The sequence below is a fragment of the Carettochelys insculpta genome, chromosome 7 (assembly GCF_033958435.1).
Source record: "Carettochelys insculpta isolate YL-2023 chromosome 7, ASM3395843v1, whole genome shotgun sequence".
Classification (NCBI taxonomy): Eukaryota; Metazoa; Chordata; order Testudines; family Carettochelyidae; genus Carettochelys; species Carettochelys insculpta.
The window spans coordinates 52247531-52268594 of NC_134143.1; the positions used below are offsets into that span (position 1 = coordinate 52247531).

At 47.2% G+C, this 21064-nt stretch overlaps 1 protein-coding gene across 2 annotated transcripts in view; it reads left to right on the forward strand.

Moving 5' to 3' along the window:
- C7H10orf90 (chromosome 7 C10orf90 homolog) overlaps positions 1 to 21064 on the forward strand; it is a 221692-nt gene that overhangs the window by 181362 nt on the left and 19266 nt on the right. For both annotated transcript variants that reach the window (XM_075000468.1, XM_075000467.1), the window contains 3 exons: positions 3511 to 3804; positions 5949 to 6142; positions 7590 to 7791. In XM_075000468.1, coding sequence (XP_074856569.1) covers positions 3511 to 3804; positions 5949 to 6142; positions 7590 to 7791 — 690 coding nt within the window. The remainder of the gene's footprint in view (positions 1 to 3510; positions 3805 to 5948; positions 6143 to 7589; positions 7792 to 21064) is intronic.

Here is a 21064-nt window from a genome sequence, read left to right on the forward strand (position 1 = left end):
CCAGATTACTTACTGGTGGTTTGGCGTGGCAAGATGTGCTATCATGGAAGCTGGAATAAAGCAGGCCTCCCCCAAAAATAAGAGTACTTGCCTAAGACCTTTATGGAGATCTCCAAAAAGGATAAGCACTAAATGCCCAGAAATATAAACAAACTATTCTATGGGCATAGATCCACCTCACCCATCTGCAATCCACTTTTGCAGTTTAAAAGTAGCAGTTTAAAAAATATACTCACCAGAAGAGCCTCTCCAACACTGGTGGACTCTGGAGTATCTGATGTTGATGAGGGGACTGGCTCCAGGGTGAGGAAGAGCTCCTGGCTGGCAGGATCAGCTTCCTTATGTGTCTGGTGACTAGCAGCACCTTCCTCCTCATCACTTTCTGTCTCCTCCTCACCCGTGCTGCTCTCACCAGAGATCAGAACATGGTCTCCTGAGCAGTCCATGCAATTCTTGGCAGCTGTGGTTGGGTCCTTCTGAAGAACTGCATCCAGCTACTCATAAAAACAGAATGTTTTGTGGGATGTCCCAGATCACCTGTTGGCTTCTTTCACCTTCTGATAATTCTTCCTGAGAGCCTTGATTTTGACCCAGCATCCCTGGTGTATCCTTTCTCCATCATGCCCTGTGAAATCGTCCCATAAATGTCCACATCTGTTTTCTTGGCTCATAGTTTGCTCAGCACAGATTCATTGCCCCACAGACAGATGAGATCCTGGATCTCCTGGTGGCTCCATGCTGTGGTTCTTTTGGGACCCTGAGAAGTCTGATTAGCACTAAAACCCTGAGAACTCATGATGGCTACATGTGATCACTCTTGAAGTGTGCTCCTGAGTTATGTTATCCAGGCTGGGCAGAAAGAAAATGAATTCAAATTCCTGGGTTTCCTGTTACCTACTTCCTGCGCACCTGGAGAACAACAGAGGTGAAAGCGGCCAAAATGGACACATGGGGCATTGTGGGATGCTTCTGGGGTACCTCGGAAGGCGAATAAATTTGATTTAAACTAACGCTGTTGCCACACTAGCATTAATTCAACCTTTTACATTTGAACTTGGTATTACTCCTGGGCAGGAGAGTGCAAGAAAGTCAGCCTTAGCATCCCTTAAAATCAACCTAATAGTATTTGCAGTGAAGATAGTCATATTAATAAAATCAAGTTAAGTCCCTTAAAATTGTCTTTATACTGTAGTGTAGACAAAGTCAAGGAGTAATACAGATGAACTGAAAAAGGCAATGCAAGTTGAATACCAGGATAATCATTTTAAAAATTTAGGTGTATTTGGTTGAGGCAGTTTCCTCAGGGAAATGATAGAAAGCATATTGCTTGGAACAAATTACTAGACTGAACAAAATACTAGGAACAATTCCGCCTTGCAAAGGAATGGAGTAGATATTTTTCTTGCATTTATTTCTTTGTTTTTCCTGGAGAAGTAAGATGACACAGGAGAAATATGGACCAGTCAGGTCATTATATAAATGCGGTCCAGTCAGGTCATCTACTTTCACATGAAAAAATAGATTTTCTTATTTAACTACTTATATACAGATGAAAGATGGGAAAGTGATTTGGAAAATATAAAACTACCCTCTCAACCTAGACCTTCACTTACCCAAGATCTGTTGGAGATGTAAAATAAATTAACATGCCCCTGAAGAGTCATCCATTATCTTGCAACAGATTTTGCTCACTCATGGAGCCAAGGGTTAAAATTAATCTTTTGTCATTGATGACTCTCTTCAGGGAATGACTAGGTAACTTACGTAGAGTGGGAAATGAGCAGGCAGCCCATCCCTTGGTTTCATGCCATCTCATACATCTAGGCTTGCATCCCCTTGTCCTAAGAAACCAGAGATAGGTCTGCTTAGACAGAGTTGGATTCTGTTAGAAAAGAGGTAGTATTAGGGCTGGAAAGATGGGGCACATAGCCAGTGTTTCTCAAAATGATTTCCATGACACATCAGCAGCTCGTTGAATATGCTTCCATATGTAGCAGCGTATAGTAGACAATAAAAATCCCATCTCTTAATTTTGGCCTGGATCAGGTTTTAATCTCCCTTTCCTGCCCCCACATCATCTAAAAGTCTCCAGCCTGCCTTCTCTCTCAGATTTGTTCTACAAATCTTCAATTAATTGAGGTCATTTCATCACCCTTAGGTCTTAGGCCAACTTCCTATTATGGATCTCCAGCAGGCACTGTATGCACATCACTAACAGTGCAAGGCCAGAGCCATGCTGACAGGTGCATGGTCATGCAGATGCACAGCTCACAGGGAATACGGAGATCAGTTCATGGCGACTAAAAATAAATCTCACCTAACTTATCTCTCACAATCCAATCCTTGATGCTTTTTTTCATGATGCTCCTAATTCTTGGAGTTCCCATCTTTCCCCCATTCAAATTCCTCCTCAAAACACTCTTCTCATGTGAGATCTTGCTGATATTCTATAAAGTGTGTGGTTCGAGACCCATTGCTTTGCTTGCTTAGAGGTAAGACCCTTGTGTCAGGGAACACTGACAGAGCACGTTGTCAGTGGTCACTTATGTGATGCTTGATGTGATTCATGTTTCTACTGCTGCTGCTGCAACAGGGTTCTGCTATTGGTGTGGCCGTGCTTCTGGCAGCTACCATCTTGGGCTGGAGGGAATCAAAATGGAAAATGCACTGTGTGCAAATTACACTCCTTGCTACTGGTACCTGATGCTGTGGTGATGGAACATGGCAAGAGTCCTATAATTCTGGGACTTCCAAGGAAATAACCCAGCTATATAGGGCAATACTGAAGCAATTAAAGTTCTGGCCCTCAACCCATAACTACTTAGGCTATGTCAGTCATCATGGATCTCACATCCAATCATCACCACTGCTGCAATGGTCTTACCATTGCTATGCATGCACCATCTCTCTTGATCGATTCCCTCCAGCCCAAAAATAGATTAGTAGTGAGAGAAAGAAGCAGGAGAAAATCAAATAGCTGCCATGTGTCTGGAGTAGCTTTATATTAACCCCTTCCAAAATAGCTTTGTAGGGCTTATGTGGGTTCAGATCAACAACTTATCTTTTATGGAGAATAGCCTTTGTAATAGTTTTTTTCTTAGCAGTTTTTTTAAGGCACAGATAACATTGCACTCCAAACAATCTGTACACCACTGGCAGTAATGGATTAATATTTGCATCAGATCAAGTTTCTAATTTGTAATTGCAGGCAGTTTATTAGGAATAAAGGCAACACACTCAAAAGCAATTTATGGAACAGGGAAATGAACAAGCTAATGATCTCACCCACTGCTTATGGCTGTGGTACATCACCCCTGTTTCAAAGCTGTATAGTGATATTAATTAATTAATTGTATATTATTAGTTAATGAATTACTAATATAATGAATGTGAAGTAGCAAATGGAATTATAAAGAACCTTGCAGAAATATTGCTTTTAGTAGCTGTCAGTGTGAAATGGGCTCTTTTGCTAAGTGCTTCTTCCACTTGCTTTTATTTTATTTTTGATAGGAATGCCAACTTTTTCTGGAAGCCACAGGAGGCAGTACTCTGAAGACAGGTATAACACAACTGCTCCTGCTGCCCTTATGGACCAAACTCCCAAGAAGGAATTCAGTGCCAATCTTGCTGGTTCTTTGAAAGAGAGAGATCCATCCAAAGTCACTTCAAAGTCCAAAGAGATTCGAGTGCAAAGCTTTCTGAAACCAAAAATCTCTGTGTCTGATTATGCATGCAATATAAAAGTCTTCTCAAAACCTGCACCGAAAGAAAATGATGACCACAGGAAAAGTCAGTTCCCGAAAGGTAAGCTGTAAATCCTGTTTGGGCTTTTAAGAATGTAGTGTTAAAATGAGGTCAACCTTAAAGGTACAAGAGAAATAATATAAAGACTATCCATAGTTGCCTAGTTTTCAGTCCAGTATAAGAGTTATTTGGTGACAGGTCACTTCACATAATGGATTTATATAAAAGCTACATATTGCCAAGGTCCACAGAGACCAAAACAGAAAAGAAAAAGCCAATGCCTTTATAAATAGATGGCACACAAAGCTACCTTTAAAAATGTTAGGATTATAGAGGCAAGCACTGAAAAGTTAGGAAATGCCAAAATTCAGGTTGCTCTTGCAATGCTGATTTGGCCCACTTGTTTTAATTACACAATCACAATATGGCTTTCCCACAGGCTGCCTGCTTCATTCAGTGTGCATGTTCAGTATGGAAACACTGCACAGAAAATGTCAGCTCAAGTCTGACAAAGGTCTGGAACACTGGTAATGGAAAGTGTTGGACAACCTTAATTATATGCAGCATGTCCTGCTGCACCTAAAAACCTGATATCTTGGAGAATGTATCTATGTACTTAATAGTTTTCAAAATGGAAACATGTCCTTTCCATGTTATTACATTAAAACATATTTTTCTTATGGGTTCGGTTCCCTCACAAGGGTTTTACCTCCACATACATTCATATGTCTGTAGGGACAAAATCACTACCAGAGAGATACCAGAGGTGAATTTGGCTCTAGTACTTACTGGTTTTTAAGAAATTACTCCAGGGATGACTTGACCCAAGGCATTATGAACAAATATACTGCTTGTGCTGTGATGTAGCAATTCAGCCTACATTTCCTGAAGACAAGAGTTAAAAAAAACAACCTTATGTCTAAATAAGAGCTATAGTAAATAACATCTGTTTAAACAACAGACACAATTTTCAAATATCAGTGCCTAAAGTTAAATCTGTTTTAATCCACTGATTAAAAGTGACCTGCAGACGTGCTGAACATTCTGAAATCCTGCTGAAGTCTATTGAAGCAGTGGGTGACTGGCATCTTTGACAATAAGACCACTTTGTTTAGGAGCTTAACTTCAAATACACAGTATCAAAAATGTTTCCTAAAAGAAATAATGCAAACAAGTGATGTGGGAGGGGAAATATGCTGACTTTTTTTAGAAAACAGTTGTGTCAAATACCTTAAAAATTTTGATTTTTTTTAATACAGCATAATGTTTACAGTATGTTATGAGGGAAAATATTTTCAGTTCATTTCAACCAGTCAATTGAAGCAAGCAGCAACGGGCTTTATTCCCAGATATTAAATCCCAGAAATCATACTATTTGGCATGAGAGATGCAGTTAGTGTTGCTGTTTTGGAGCTCTTCATATGGAGATTGTTCAGTAGTTAATTTGTTGTTGGGAACTAATTCTACATTTTAGATAAGAAGCTTTTCAACTATTTTGAACAGTTTGGTCACCGGTCTTCTCTTGGGTCTAAGTTATACAGAAAATATTGATACTAGAAGAGCAGTAGAATATGATAAATGAGGGAAAATCTTTTTAAAAGTCTGATTACAGGACCTATTGAATTAAGTACAAGTTATAGTGAATTGCTGTAACGTGTTTTACCTTTTCTTTATTAGCATTTCATATAATCACACCAAAATAGGCCTAATGAATGCCCAAGAACAATATAAAGAAGGAAAACCAATATCTTACAAATTAAAAAGCAGTACTAATGCTCACTAAAGCCTCAATTTGGTCAAAGTGGCGTAATATATGGTTAAATTTCATACTAGTGTATTATTTTCCACTATCAGTGCAATAATTTTAAACTGTCTCAAAGTCCATGAGGTGAAGTGCAGTAATATTGTTTTACATAAAGTTATTGTGTTATGGAGATACCTTGCCTTTCAGGTGCTAAATGGAGCTAACTATCAAAATGCTATATTTACACTTAGTTGTGAAGACTTGCTTAATGTGAAAAATACTTCTGTGTCACAGGGCAATCACTAGCGCCTATAATTAGGCCTGATCTGTTCTGCTCAGTGAGGCCTCTTATTAACACCTTGGCATTCTTATTTCAGAAATTGCCCTCCATGTCTAATGATGTACACAACCCAGTCAAAATTAACCAGGCACCCTTAATGAACTTTTAAATCTCTCTAAGGTGATTATAAATTCTGTGGTTCAGTTGACAAAATAAAGGATTGTAAGAAGAGTGACAGACAAGATGCAGCCAGCAGGGTAACAACCTCCGCAGCTCACTCGCCAGATGTTCCTCATGAGAAACAAGATGTATTCACACAGACAGAAATCTACTCTGAGCCTGAGAAAATTCCAAGCAGCCTCCCGACTCTAAGGGTAAAATATCAAATGTTCTTCTGCTGTTAATTCTGGGACTGAATGCTGATTCCTTCCGTGGGAACTCACCAAGGGCAGAAGCTCACATTTTGTTTCGTGTTCCTTTTTCACTTCAGTGTTTCTCACTTGCAGCTACTGTTGAATTATTCACAGGACCATCCTGTCTGGCTGCAAAAGACATGCACTGCAATTGTTGTATCTAGAACAAATGCCATTTCCACGACTTCAGAAGCCCAGGGAATGAATGAGGAGGGAGCTCAACATTCAGAAAGACCGTTTTAAAGTGCTCTAGAATTGAATACATTGCTCCTCAACCCTTCATGAGCCTGGGAATAATTTATACAGACCCTAAAATGACACTAGCCAAGCACAACTCTTCACAGTAGTTATTAGTACTAGCTGGCTATAATGTGAATTCCTATTGGCTTTCAGGAAAATGCAGTGTGTGTAGGCCAATCCAAGGGGGGTGCGGAGGCAGAGTTGTCCAGGGACCCAGGAACTCAGAAGGGCCCAGGATTCCCAGCAACTGCTACTGCAGGAGCAGCAGTGGCCAGAGCCCTGGGCCCTTTAAATTGCTGCTAGAGTGCCATGCAGCATGCTCCACGCAGCATTGAGGGCTGGGTGTGGGGACAGAGGCTGTGGTGCACTTGGGGCAGTGCTGAGGATTCACTGCCCCCGAGTCCCACCCCCTCTGCCTGAGGCCTCACCTTTTCTGGAAGTGTGGCATTGCTCTCCCGCCCGACACACACACTTTGCCCAGGGGCCCAGCAAGTCTGTCAGCCCCCCTAAGTACGTGGGCAGAGGCAGCCACCTAGGTAGTAGGTGTAACGGGGAGTAGACACCCACCCAGACTCCCACCAGTCCCTGAAAACAGAGGGATTTGCTGCTATCTCCTCTGTTGCAGTGAGCTACATGAGTAACCTCCCCCCTGCCCTCAGCCCTGCATGACTCACTAGTTGAGCAATGCTGCTTAGGCCCTGGTGCTTCCCAAACACATCAGTGACTGCAGTTTATTTTCTTCGCATATCTGGATGAATTTTCAAGCTAATTTAAATACAAAGAAAGTTTGTGAGCTTCTAAAGAAAAACCTTTTTTGTTTGTTTGTTTGTTTTTATTTTTGGGGAAAACATTGGACACAAAGGCAGAAGCCTCAGTCAGGATAATTTTGTAAAAATCTGAAACTCAAGACCAGTTTGATGAAGTTACATCTGACTTGGCAGGACTATTCCAGTTTGTCTTGTGAATAATTCTGGCAATGTTCAAGCCAAATTAGTTTTCCAGGGTAAAGATAGAGGGGAGCTAATACAGGGCTGGATACTGGTGGTTACCTTAATTGTTGAGAACCTTGCTTTCTCCAGGACAAACCTGTACTGAACTAGATTTGATGGGCATCTCAATGTTTTGTGTTCCTTATTCTAAAATAAAATGTTTTGACTCTTTTATTTAGGAGGCCCTGGAAGTCCACAGACCTCAATTTATTTCTCATTCACAAGAACGCTTGAAAAAACTTGAACACATGGTTCAAGTGAGGAAAGCACAGCAGAGTGATCCTCCAGAAATGCAAGAGGGAGCTCTTCCATCTAGCAAATTTTCCTCAGCATCCCTTTCTAACAAAAAGAAGCAATATACTATTCCTCATCCTCTTAGTGGTAAGATGAATTTTGATTCTTGCACCAATCCTAGGTTTATTAGTGGATTTGAAATCTTGGTACAAATGTAGTATTTCTGTATAAACTTTGGTGAGAATCTGGTCCACTGCTGTTGTCACACAATGGTCAACATGCCAACATCTATGCTAGTGTTCTAAATTGCTGTAAAGCAGAAGGGGGGAGGGAGAGGGAGACCAGTTTTAGGGAGAGTGACCCAAATTCGCAGTTATTTAGACATCTAACTCCCTCTGGAAATACCTATGGCCTTCTGAAAACCTTGGAAATTAACCAGTTATGGGTCCATTGATACACAGTGGTGCTACAGTCTGGTGAATTAATATTCCTTAAACTGGACACTTTCCTGGGAATAAATTTGGATATGCAAGAGTGGCAGAGAGATTGTTTGTTCTATTGACTATCACACTGAATTGTTTTCGTGTGTGCAATGGTTGTAAACCAGAAAGACCTGCTCACTGCTCAGATCATAGAGGTATCCAGATAAGGACACCACATGACATTACTTAAAAATCTTACTTTTGGATTTCCTTGGCTTCATCATACCATCCACAAAAGAAAACCCTGCGTTTAATTTTCAAATTTATAGGCTTGGCTAGCATTCCTCTTCATTTTTTAAGTTCAGTTAAAACTGCAGACTTCTGAAACCACAGTTTTGTACCAAAAAAACAAAACAATGGAAGGGTTCATTAAACAAGTCCACAATGAGAAACTTGTCTTTAACTATTCTGCTGACATAGCATTAAAATAGAGTTGCTTTTCTTACATGCTAAATTAGCTAGTAGACCATGTGCTTGACTGATCTCTTACTGTAGTATTCATGCCACTGTTTTGAAAGGGAATCTGTTCTCTTTTAAAGTTGGACCAGCATGTTGGCAGCAGCGCTCTGCGCTGAGCCAGCAGAGACTCAGGTTTGTAACCTCCAGTCCTCAGCTATTGAATATCAAACTTGTTCCAGGAATGACATGTTTGGTACTCAAATGGTGTGGGGGGGAAGTTAGATGTTTCCTCCCAGTTATTTATGAATGAGAGGCATTGGAAGAAATGGCAAGAGATAGATTTAATGGAGGTTTAAGTAAGTTTTGGTGCAATAGTAGAGGGGATGAAAATCCCAGATATTTGCAAGATACTCATTTCTTCAACCCCAAGTTGGCAAAAGCCTTAGCAGAATTTGACTTTCATCTGCACACAGCTGCCACCGAGGTTTTTCACCTTGCAAGACAAGCAGAAATTAGTAGACTTCCATAGCTCAGCTTCTTCCCCTTCCCTCCCCTTGCCAAATGTCTGTTGATAGATGGAGTATTGAACCTGTGTTCAGACTCCTAATGCCTCAGTCGTGCAATGATAGAGCTTTCAAACAAAATGTAGGGAATTCTGTAGTTTTAAAGGTTACATGCGTTCTATCCTCAACCTCAAGCAGAGACGCTGTTAGTGCTAATGCATTTTGGATCATTGCTTTGGGGAATCCTAATTCCTGTTGCTATTTGACCTATAGCACAATAATGTCTATTCTCCTTTACTGTAAATCTGTTACAGTATGTAGAATAATATTTTACATTTCAATAAGAGCAAAAGCCAAAAAAAAAGAGTACTGCTAAAAGGTGAATAAAACTCATTTACCCATTGTGACAGACCTCTTGTCTGTTCCTTGAAGGTTCTGTACTTCCAGGTGGCTCCTTGTGTGCCTCAGAGATTCAGAGATGCCCCTTTGTTGCCCTGGGGCTTCCCAAAGGCATGGGTCTCCCTTTACCAAGCAATTTTCATCACAGGCCAGTCTTGATTGAAGGAGGAGTAGGACCTGCTCCACTGGTCTTGAGCTGCCCTGGTTTGGCCCGAGTTGGGTACCCCTCCAGGGGAAGGACTGGGGGAGTCCAGTCCCACCCACTGCCCTGGATTCTGGCCCAGGGACCGTAGGAATGGAGGGAGCTAGCAGGGCTTTCACCTCTGCCCCACGGTAGCAACCTTTCCCTGGGCCTCTGCACCCACCACTCCCCTCTGATACCTTGTGGCTGGCAACACTTGGCTCCACTCATGCCTGTCCTTCTCCGCCCTTCTCTCAATCCTCCAGCCTCCTTCTCTCTGGGCACCACCCTCCCCTCCTGCTGTCTGCTGAAAGCCTTTTATAGGGACCCTGAAGGCCTTAACTGGTAGCAGGTGCTTGATTGGAAGCAGTTGCTGGCTGTCTATCCAGCCTGCAGGACTGTACCCCTTGGGAACTTAAGAGGAGAACAAAAAGGAGTTCCTCTAGCACCCAAAATGTTCATGCCTGCAAGCCCTCCCAACCTCCTCCCCCTCATCACCCCAGCCAGCTGCACGCTTTGCAGCTGGTCCCCTTTTGAACTACGCTGAAACATCATCTGTACATGCTCATGCTCCACATGCTCCATTTCTCCACCCTTGTGTCCCACCCAGACCACAAGTGGTGGGACCTCCTGTCACCAACAGAGGGTGGGGAGCTCTGATGGGCCAGCCTGTACTCCACCTTTGGTTCTATGGCCTGCCAGGGACATCAGTTGGAGGATCCTCCATGGAGCGGTGAGCAAGGGCATGTACTTGGTGGGGTTCATCCCTATCCCAGACACCTGCTCCTTCTCTGACATGAGGGACACTGTAGCACACATCTACCTTGAGTGTGCCAGGTTGCAGCCCTTCTTCTGAGTCCTCCAGAACCTCCTGCTGAGGTTCTGGCTGCACTTCTCCCTGCACCTTCTGATCCTATAACACCGCATCCATGGCCCCACAAAGTCGTGGGACCTCCTTGTCAGCCTCCTCCTGGCCATAGCTAAGGTGGCCATCTGTAAGACCAGACAGAGGAGGCTGGCCAAGGAGGGGGACTGTGACTGTGGAGCATACTTCTGTTCCACCATCCACTCACAAATCCAGGCAGAGTTCCTTTGGGCAGCATCCGCCAGCTCCCTTGACACCTTTTGATCAGGAAAGGGACTTCGAAGTTGCCCAGCACTTCAAAGTACTGGCGGGTAAGCTGCGACTACATGTGAGCCGACACTTCAAAGTTTAACGCTTCGAAGTTGCTGTGGGGGAGAATTAGCTTAACAAAGTGCTGCATATGCAGTGCAGCACTTCATTAATAATCTCCTGACACTTTACTTACCATGGTCCCTTTGAAGTGCGGAGCTAGTGTAGACACCACCTAAGAGTCCTATTTGCAACAGCTTCCTTGATAAATAAATTAAGATACGGAGCTTTACTGTTTAGGTGGTGGTAGGTAGCATTAGCTGGCCTTGTGTTAATCTACAGGCTTTCAGCAAGTTCCCAGCTGCATGGAGGAAGATGAGTGGGGCTGAGCTCCTGCCTTGGGTGCTGATGACAATCAGCTCACATGCCACTCTTGGCACCTGTGCCAGGAGTTGCTGACCTCTGTCCTATAGTAACTTAACTTGTGGATAAATAGGAAATTTTAGATGACTCTTTAAGCACAAATATGTGGGCTACAGTTCAGAAATGGTTTGCTAAATTGGTAATTACTAAGTAAAACTTTTTCAAAACAACCCTATTTATGTATTCAGTTAATCACAAGCACAACAAAAGGAGAACTTGAGAGACATATAACTATACTGAGTATACTTCATGTTTACTGAGTTGTGACATTGGGTATTTTGAACCTCCTACTGAGGGTGGCTACTCTGCAGACCCTACTGTCATTAATCATATTAACAGTGCAGGCTGAGGCCTCTTTAGCAACAGGCAAACTTTTGCAGCTATCTGGGGGTATCAGATTTCTGGGAAAAGCAGCTCTGCAGGCTAGTCTGTGGAAGGAGATAGATTGGGTTGGCATGAATTGCAGAATCTGTAACTGGTTTGTGTGAATTTGGCTGGCACTAACTGAAAGGTGCCGAGTGCCTGCAGATATAGACCACAAGGCCGCATCAGTGCATAATAGATGCCATTTAATTCACTGCAGCAGAGTCCACGTAGGCCAGTTAGAGAACTGCACATTAGAGCAGGGGTGCACAAAGTTTGGGCTGAGTCCTCTCATGAGGGCATGAAATTTCAGAAGGGTGGGCGCAGCATGAGCAGCTGCTCGGTCTCAGGCTCATCCATCTCACTAAAAACATTGAACTGTGTTACTGTTTTGATGTCTGTGTATTCACATTTATATACCGATTACATACTTATTTTCTTATATGTGCTGAAAGGGCTTTTTTTCCATGTGAACATAACCAAAATTTCCATTGGTTCGGATGACATTAGACAAGTGCGGGAGGGGGCTGCTAATTGCAGGGATAAAACATCGCTCCCAACATAAAGTTTGCTCACCCTTGCATTAGAGCACTCTTCAATTCATACCCTCACAGACCAGTCTGCTGTGCTGCTTCTGCTAAAACTCTGATGCTCCTGGGCACCTGCCTCCTTATGAAATAGCTGCTTAAATTGCCTATAGCTAACCAGGCCTCTGGATGAGAATATGGTGTGATCTCAGTGCAGACAAGGCAACTGGAGGACAAAGTGGCTAGTGTGGCTCAGTGCCTCTCACTCCCCCCAGCTTCTTCCCCCCACCACACCTTCTCCATTTTCTGCTCCTTGACACAAGTCTGAGACCTCTTCTGTACTCAAATATTCAGCAAAGCAGGCAACTCTCTGGAGCTGAGTGACCATCAGAATGCTCTGAAAACGGAGCTCTTGGATGGCTGCTCAGGAGAGATTCAGGTACCACCCAGCGGATTAGCAGAGCACCTAAAGCTGGCAGCATGTGTTTCCATTCGTGATGCATATCTGCACACACCCTGGCGCACATAAAATTTATTTGGCCTGTGGATGGAAAAAAATAGAGGGACCATTGGTTACTACCCATCTGGGCATGGGCAGAAAGAGATCCTGATGCACTCTAATCAAAAGAGGAGCCTGGTAGGCTGAAATGACAAAGCATACCCCCTCCCCCAGAGCTGGAGTGACATGGAGCATAGAGGAGGAGGGGACTCCTGCATCAATCTGTCTCTGGAGGTTGTGGGGGCAGGGGAGTCCTAGAAGCGCCTCCTCTTGGTGCTGTTGGTTAGGAGGGGAGAGAGCTGCTAACTGGCCCCCTTAGTTCAGTTTAGATTCGACAGTTTGCTGTCTGTTTGCAAAGTGCTCGTACCGCTGGTTGGGAGGGACAGTGGGGCCTAGGGGAGGGGAATAACAGGGAGCAAGGTTCCCACCAGTGCCTGCAGAAGCAACAATCTAGACGCTGGGGTTACCCTGGTTACTCGGGAGAGACTCATTGCCTGGAGGTTAGTGGGGTATGTGTCAGAGAATGAAGATGCACAACTTTGTGCATGCTGAGGTATGTGGGTGTAAAGCAAATTAAAGTTGTAGCACCAAATCCATTCAAAGACAAATTCCCTTGACAGGTGTGTTGTAGGAGATGGGGGCATAGATGCATATTGCATTTAAATTTAACTGTTTTAATTTCTGGTGAGTGGCTGAGCACTGAATGTTGCAAGAGACATCCCAGCTCCCTTTCCAGATTCCTCACCTGTCCCTTCCACCCTGCAGCTACCCTTTATCTTCCTTCCTTCCCCTGCCTCTATCCTTTCGTCTCCACCCCTTTGCTCCTCACCCTTTCATCATTCCTTGCTCTCTGGATGGCTGGTTTTGCCAGCTCCCCAGCAGGGAAAGGCCCTGCATAGTGTCTCAAACCCTCTAGAATCAGGCATGCTGCAAACCAGGCATAGTGTTCCTAGCACGCCTTCAGCCCCATTCTGAGTTGGTGAACAGCTGAGCTAACTGAAAGGTGTGCTGGGGCAGGCGAGGCACCTGCAGTACCCTGCAGCCAGAAACCAAGGGTAATGCAAATCTTCATGCACCTAACAGGCTAGCTCTGGGGTTGGCAGGGAAAGACATAGGCCTCTCAGGGTAAGGCGAATGGTCAAGGAGTTATGTGAAGGGGCTGGGCAAGACAGTGCATCTGAGCGCTTAATCCTGACCTCACTGAACTTAACCTACTAGAGGATGGGAACATAATCCGTGCTGGTGAACTGTTCCTCAGAGCTGACAGTAAGGGAGTCAGCCTGGCTCAGAATCTTCCCCACCACTGACATTTGGCAGAGCTCCCAAATTCCAATCTCCTTAACCCCCACAGTCCCTGTCCTAGGTCCAGTTCTGGGCAGAGCTGAGAGCAGAGACAGCTGTCTCTTTGCTCCCTGCACATGAGTGGGAGCCAATTGTTCGAAGAGGGAGCAGCCTGCGGTGCGTATCCCTGCTGATAAATTATAGAACAACTCGACTCTGAATTAAGTACACTTGTGCTGAAGGGCTAAGCCAGCTGTACTCTCCAAAGCAAAGTAGCGGAGCCGCTCAGAGACGCTGCAGCCATTCATTACCAGTGTGGGAAGCAAGCAATGTTGGTAACAAATGGCCCTAGATCCCAGCAGGCGGGGGGGAGGTTCCATTCCACACTTCTCTTCCGTGGCAGCGATACAATAAGATGTGATGCTCTGTGGTATGCAAAGGGGCAGCACACCAAAGCAGTGCAGCTTGTCTTGAGTGACGTGGGAGTGTAGGATCCTTATTTAGATGGTTGGGGAAGAGTTCTTGTCCTATTTAATACTACAGAGTCGAGTAGATGTATTTGAAGGCTTGAAGTTTTGCCTTTAAAGCAATTTTAGGTTGTTGAAAGGATATTTAATACAATATTAAAATAGCATGGAAATGGATCTACAAGCGGCTTTGGAGATCTATACCGTTACATTCATTTTAGTGGAAAATGGAATCTGTATTCCCCAGGAGGTTCAGAAAGCTCAGTTGCAGTCTCCAACACAGTCCTCCTGTCATGCTCCCTGTATGGGGTGCTCAAATGATGTCACTTTGCCACAAAATGCCTGGAAGTCAGTCAGCCCTGGAAATACAACATCATGGCTACGTCTACACGTGTATGCTACGTCGAAATAGCTTATTTCGATGTAGCAACATCGAAATAGGCTATTTCGATGAATAACATCTACACATCCTCCAGGGCTGGTGCCATCGACGTTCAATGTCAATGTTGGGCAGCACCACATCGAAGTAGGCGCTGTGAGGGAACGTCTACACACCAAAGTAGCACACATCGAAATAAGGGTGCCAGGAACAGCTGCAGACAGGGTCACAGGGCAGAGTAGCACTTCCGGGGCAACAGCTAGCCGCTCCCTTAAAGGGCCCCTCCCAGACACACGCAGCCTGCACAGCACGCGGTCTGAAGAGCCATAGGCACACACACCTTGAGCGATGCAGTCATGGACCTCCAACAGCAGCAGCAGCAGCAGCAGCAGCAGCAGCCAGAGGTCCACCCAGCCGCCCCTGTAGGAGCAGTGCTCTCCCTGCTCCATGCCATGCAGGAGGCAGCTGAGCACATCCTTGCCACAGAGGAGGAGCTGCCCACAGGGGAGGAGGACACAACCCCCAACCCTGCAGCACCCCGCCCCCCCGCCGCCTCACACGCCGCCGGCTGTGGAGCTACCCCACGAGCACCGACTGGTGGGAGCGGCTGGTGCTCGGAGAGTGGGACAACGACCACTGGCTCCAGAACTTTCGCATGAGCCGGCAGACATTCCTGGAGCTCTGCCAGTGGCTCACCCCTGCACTGAGGCACCAGGACACCTTCATGCGGCGTTCCCTCAGTGTGGAGAAATGGGTCAGCATCGCTGTCTGGAAGCTGGCCACTCCAGACAGCTACCAATCCGTGGGCCAGCAGTTTGGCGTCAGCAAGGCCACCGTCGGGGCTGTCCTCATGGAGGTAAGAGGACCCACGGGGGGAGGGGAGGCAGCCCTGGCAGGGGAGGGCCACACACACCCTGCACACCCCTCACAGGTGCTCTCCCATGTGCTTCCCCTGCAGGTCATCAGCGCCATCAACGCCCTGCTTCTCCACAGGCTCGTGAGGCTTGGTGACCCAGATGCCGCCATCGTGGGCTTTGCCACCCTGGGCTTCCCCAATTGCTCCGGGGCTCTGGATGGGACCCACATCCCCATCCATGCCCCGGAGCACAGTGGCAGATGCTACCTAAACCAGAAGGGCTACCACTCAGTAGTCCTCCAGGCCTTGGTGGACAGCCGGGGCCACTTCTTGGACATATATGTGGGCTGGCCTGGCAGCACCCACGACACCCGGGTATTCCGGAACTCGGGCCTGTGCCACCGGCTGGAGGCGGGGACCTACATCCCCCAGCTGGAGATCCCTGTGGGGGACACCACCATGCCCCTCTGCATCATCGCAGACGCAGCATACCCCCTCCGGCCCTGGCTCATGCACCCTTACATGGGCCACCTGTCAGCCAGCCAGGAGCGCTTCAACATGTGCCTGAACCACGCGCGCCAGGTGGTGGAGCACACATTTGGCCGCCTCAAGGGGCGCTGGAGGTGTCTCCTCACATGCTTTGATGCGGGCCCCACCAACATCTCCCAGATTGTGGGCCCGTGCAGCGCCCTCCACTACCTCGTGGAGAGCAAGGGGGAGGCCTTCTTTCAGGGCTGGGCTGTGGAGGCCAGCAGGGCCGATGTGCAGGCACCCACTGCCCCCAGTCGCCAGGTGGACCCTGAAGGGACCCGGGTCCGGGAGGCCCTGCAGGCCCAGTTTGAGGAGGCCACAGGGTGAACACTGGCAGGCCCCCCACTGCACCCCCCCATCCTCCACAACACTCCCTGCCCCTACGCCCACACCACAGAGCACCCAAGAGCACCCCCCCCCACTTTTCTTGTTAATAAAAACAGACATATTTTTCGTCAAACCAGAATATATATCTTGAACTCTTCTTCCTATATTATAACTATGTACAGCCAAAATAAATATTATATATATACGTATTATAAGATGAAAGAAAAAAAAGGGGAAGACAAGGAAAGGGAGAACTATTTACATTGGGGGGCAGGTATCATCATAACATAACAGAACAGGGGTCTAATACAAACAATTTACAAAACATAGGTGAGGGGGATATATACAAAGGGGGGGGCCACGTCCTGGGCCCCACACCCCCTAATGTCCAGCGCTGGGGGTGGGCGGCCACGACCTGCACCTTGGCCGCAGCCCACGCCGGGGCTGCCTGGGGGCTGGGCGGACCGGGAGATAAGGCCGGCGGGTGTCAGCTGGCCCCAGGTCCCCCTCGGTGGATGGACCCTCGGTGGCGGATGGCGGTGCGATGGCAGGTGGAGCGGGCAGGGCGGGCAGAGCGGCGGCTGGAGTGGCATGGGGGGCCAGGTAGTCTGCTATGCACTCAAAAGTGCGCATAAAGGCCCCCCATGCCTCCTGGCACCAGGCCAGCGCCCACTCTTGGAGCTGGAGGCGCCGCTCCTCCACCCACAGATGCTGCTCGGAGACCTCCAGCTGCCAACGAAGGATGGCCAGCAGCTGGGGGTCCGTAGCCATCCGTGGGTGGTGCTGGCTCCACCGTCGTCCCCGCCCTGGGCCCGGTCGGTGCTCCGCCGAGGGGCTGGCCTGCAGTGATGGCCCCAGTGGGCTCTCCGGGACCACTGACACCTTGCCGGTGGCTCTCCGGTCCTTCCGATGGTGCAGCTGTGGAACACAGGGGGGGAAGAAGAGTGGAGACAGCCGTTAGTATGGGCCCTGAGCCATGGCCCTTGTCCCCCCACCCCTCTGCTGCTGGTTCCCCATCCCCGTCCCCGGGAGATGCTGCTGCTGATGATGATGGGTGTCCTGCCCCCTCCTCCTGGGGGACCCTAGGTTCTGCTCCCTCCATCCCCAGGGATGGGGCATGGCACTGTCGTGCTGGGGGGGCAGGGGCTGATGCACTCTTCTGAGGGACATGCCGCTGCTGTCCTTGGGGCCATGGTCATCTGGGCATGGGGAGGGCCCTGGTCATATCTATTACCCCCGCCCTTCAACCCCGGGGGTGTGCACCGGGGGGGTACATACCTGATGGTCCACTCCCACGGACACCCGGTGGGTGGACGCCCTGCTGGAGCTCCGTGATGGCAGCATGATCCGGAGCCCCCCATCGCTGGAGGAGGACTCCCCCTCCTCCTCCTCCGGTGCTCCAGGGGTGGGCTCCTGGGGGGCCCCTGGGGTGCGGGGCTTACCTCCATGGCAGACTCCGCCTCCGGGGCCTGCTGGGGCTCGTCGGCCGAGGTATCAAGAGTGGCCAGAGGGGAGGAGGTGTGCCGGGGGCCCAGGATGGCCCTGAGCTCTCTGTAAAAGGGGCAAGTGACGGGGGCGGCCCCAGATCGGCCGGCCGCATCCCTGGCCCGGGCGTAACCCTGTCACAGCTCCTTCACCTTACTCCTGACATGGTCAGGAGTGCGGGCAGGGTGACCCCAGGCAGCCAGGCTCTCAGCCAGCCGAGCGAACGCATCCGTGTTCCGCCTCTTGCTCCCCATTACCTGGAGCACCTCCTCCTTACTCCAGAGCCCCAGCAGGTCCCGAAGCTCGGCCTCCGTCCAGGAGGGGCCCCACTGCTGCTTCCCAGCCTGGCTGCTGGTCTGGGAGCCCTGGCTCCCCTTTTGGTAGGTGCCCTGGGGGCACTTAGGGGGCTGGGGGCAGCCATCGCAGCGCTGGGGGGTTCTTGTGGCTGCAGAGGAGCGTGCAGGCTGGCCGCGTGGCTGTGCTGCTGCCTGCACGCTCTCTTAGCTTCCTGCACAGGAGGGCAGGGGGCGGGGAGCTTTAAGGGGCCACTGCACGCGGCGACCATCGAGCTCAGGGGCTGGAGAGAGTGTCTTTCAACTCCGCAGCTGATGGCCGCCATAGCAGACCCCGCTATTTCGATGTTGCGGGACACGCAATGGCTACATGTTCCCTACTTCGACATTGAATGTTGAAGTAGGGCACTATTCCCATCTCCTGTTGGGGATAGCGACATTGACATCTCGCCGCCTTACATCGATGTCAACTTCGAAATAGCGCCCGCCACGTGTAGCCAAGACGGGCGCTATTTTGAAGTTGGCGCGGCTACTTTGAAGTAGTCGGCACATGTAGACGTGGCCCATGTGATGAATACATAAAGCTGGTTTTGCCCAGCCAGCCCTGTGTGCTTGTCAGCCTGAGGTCAACTCAAAATGCAAACTGCTCAGATAACATTATGTCAGCTTAGCTGTGTAAAGCACATGCAGAAATCTACTCCTACGTAAAGAATAATAATACTCTGGCAATGGGAATATGTAATTACAAACTTAAGTCTTGGCAGCTAAGTAAGGGAAGAAATATTTCCCAATTATTTTGTTTTAAAATGTATGTATGCTTGTTTCAGACTGTAAACTCACTTTTGGATTGTAAGCTCCTTGGGGCGAGGACTGTCATCTACTAGATCATTGTATGTCACCCAGCACCACTGGAACTTACTTTAAGGCCTCTATGCCCTAGTAAAATATAACTGCTAAGTAATAATAATAAATGCTAAACTGTTATTTATAGGCCGTATTTTCAGAGGTGCTGTGTTGCACAAGTGCTGAGCTCTTTGAATGTTTGATTCTATTGGAGAGATTTCAAAAGAAAAAAAAGACAACCGTGTGGCTAAGGATTGTTAAAAGTTAATAGGATTTGTGCACTTAACTCAGATTTTTTACTGCATACAAAAATTTCTTGTCTAATTCAACCTATTCTGTTTGAAACCTGGGACCATAACGTGTTTTGTTTTTTCTCTTTGTACACATGCCCTGAATTTTCTTTTTAAGGTACATGTCCACCTTTGGACTGCTGCTCAGTTCTTTTATATTAGCACTGTCTGCTCCATTAAGATGAAAAAGGCAGTAGCCCTGTAACCTCCCTTCTATTCTCCCTGCTGATATAAAAGTAATGCTACAGCCTTTAAGCTGCTTCTCCCCACATCATGGGAAGTGAGTGTGAATATCTTGCTACAAAAATTCCAAACCCTGGTAGCCCTGAACTGTGAAGCAGGTTAAATTAGTATCCATGCAAGTGTTCATTTACTTGGAACTACTTAGGACACTTAACAAGGGCAAGGTCATTATCAGGCACTAAGAACTATTGCAATAAAGAAAATAACCTGGTGAGGGTTAAACAGCTGATTCTTAACCTCCAACCTAGCATCTTCTGGGGGTATTTTCCCAATAACTGAGGGAAAACTGCAGGGACTCTGCCAAATCCAGCTTGTCTACACGTTTCTTGATGTCTGGGGAGTAGTATGTTCTTTCAAAACAATAGACAGAAAAACAGCATTGGAAGAACAAAGAGCTCTAGATGGTAGAATGATGAGATGGAAACCAGATTAAACCATATACTATACTTTTAATAGGCCCCATAGGCTTCAAAATGTGGTCTTTTGAATACCTCTTTAGCCTGAGAATGATTAATTATACTCTCTCCACCTTTCTTGGGGTCTTTGTAACCATGTCAGACCCACAGCTCCTTTTCAGTGTACCATCAAAGGTACCACACGCATTTGCCAGCAATAGTTTTTGTAAGGACAACCCGAGTAGTAGATATGACCAGGACATAAGTGACCCTGGGGATGGGTTCAGAAACTGTTATGTTTCTGGGCTAGTTACAGTGAGTAAACTTTGATTACTACCCTATATCTGGAAAATTGCGAGTATGGTTCCTATTCTTTTTTTTTAAAAAGTGTGTGTGGTGGTAACGTGGGGGAGGAATTGATGTTAGGATGGAATGTTCCCCCAGATAGAGACCATGGTGATGGGGAGTTAACCTTCCTCTGAAACATAGGGCACAGGTTACCTGCAGTTAAGCTAGTGTACTACTTAAAGTAGCGTAAATTATGGATTCTTGGTAACATGAATACTTTAAACCTTGATCTGAGGAATTCAGTAACTCAGTCTGAGGTTATTGGTCTATCACAGGAATAGGTGATGAAGTTCTCTGATGTGCTATGTGCAGGAGGTCAGATTAGATGATCATGATGGTCCTCTCTGACCTTAGTCTATAGCTGTGTCTACACGTGCACGAAATGTTGAAATATGTAGCCCTCTTTCAAACGAACGGGAGGAGCATCTACACATGCAACACCTCCTTTTACAAGAAAATCAGAAGAGTGGAGTGCGGACGTCGAAATCCGAACCCTGATCCCATGTCAGAAAGATCATCCACTTTCAAAAAACTAAATTGAAAGAGCACACGTGTAGCTGCTCCACAGCCTGCTTTTTCAAAAGAAGTGTCTGCCATGGCGCCAGTCATCCAGAGCTCAGGGCCGCTCCAGCCGGCAGCAATGGGGTTCTATGATCCTTGTGTCCAGCTGCCTTAAAGCAGCACGGATACAGGAACTCTGTGGCAGGAATCTGAGAGCATGCTAGGAGCAGCCCCAGCACGAGCTCCAGTAGCATGCCCTCTGCACAGCCTGGGAGCAGCAGCAGGCCACAA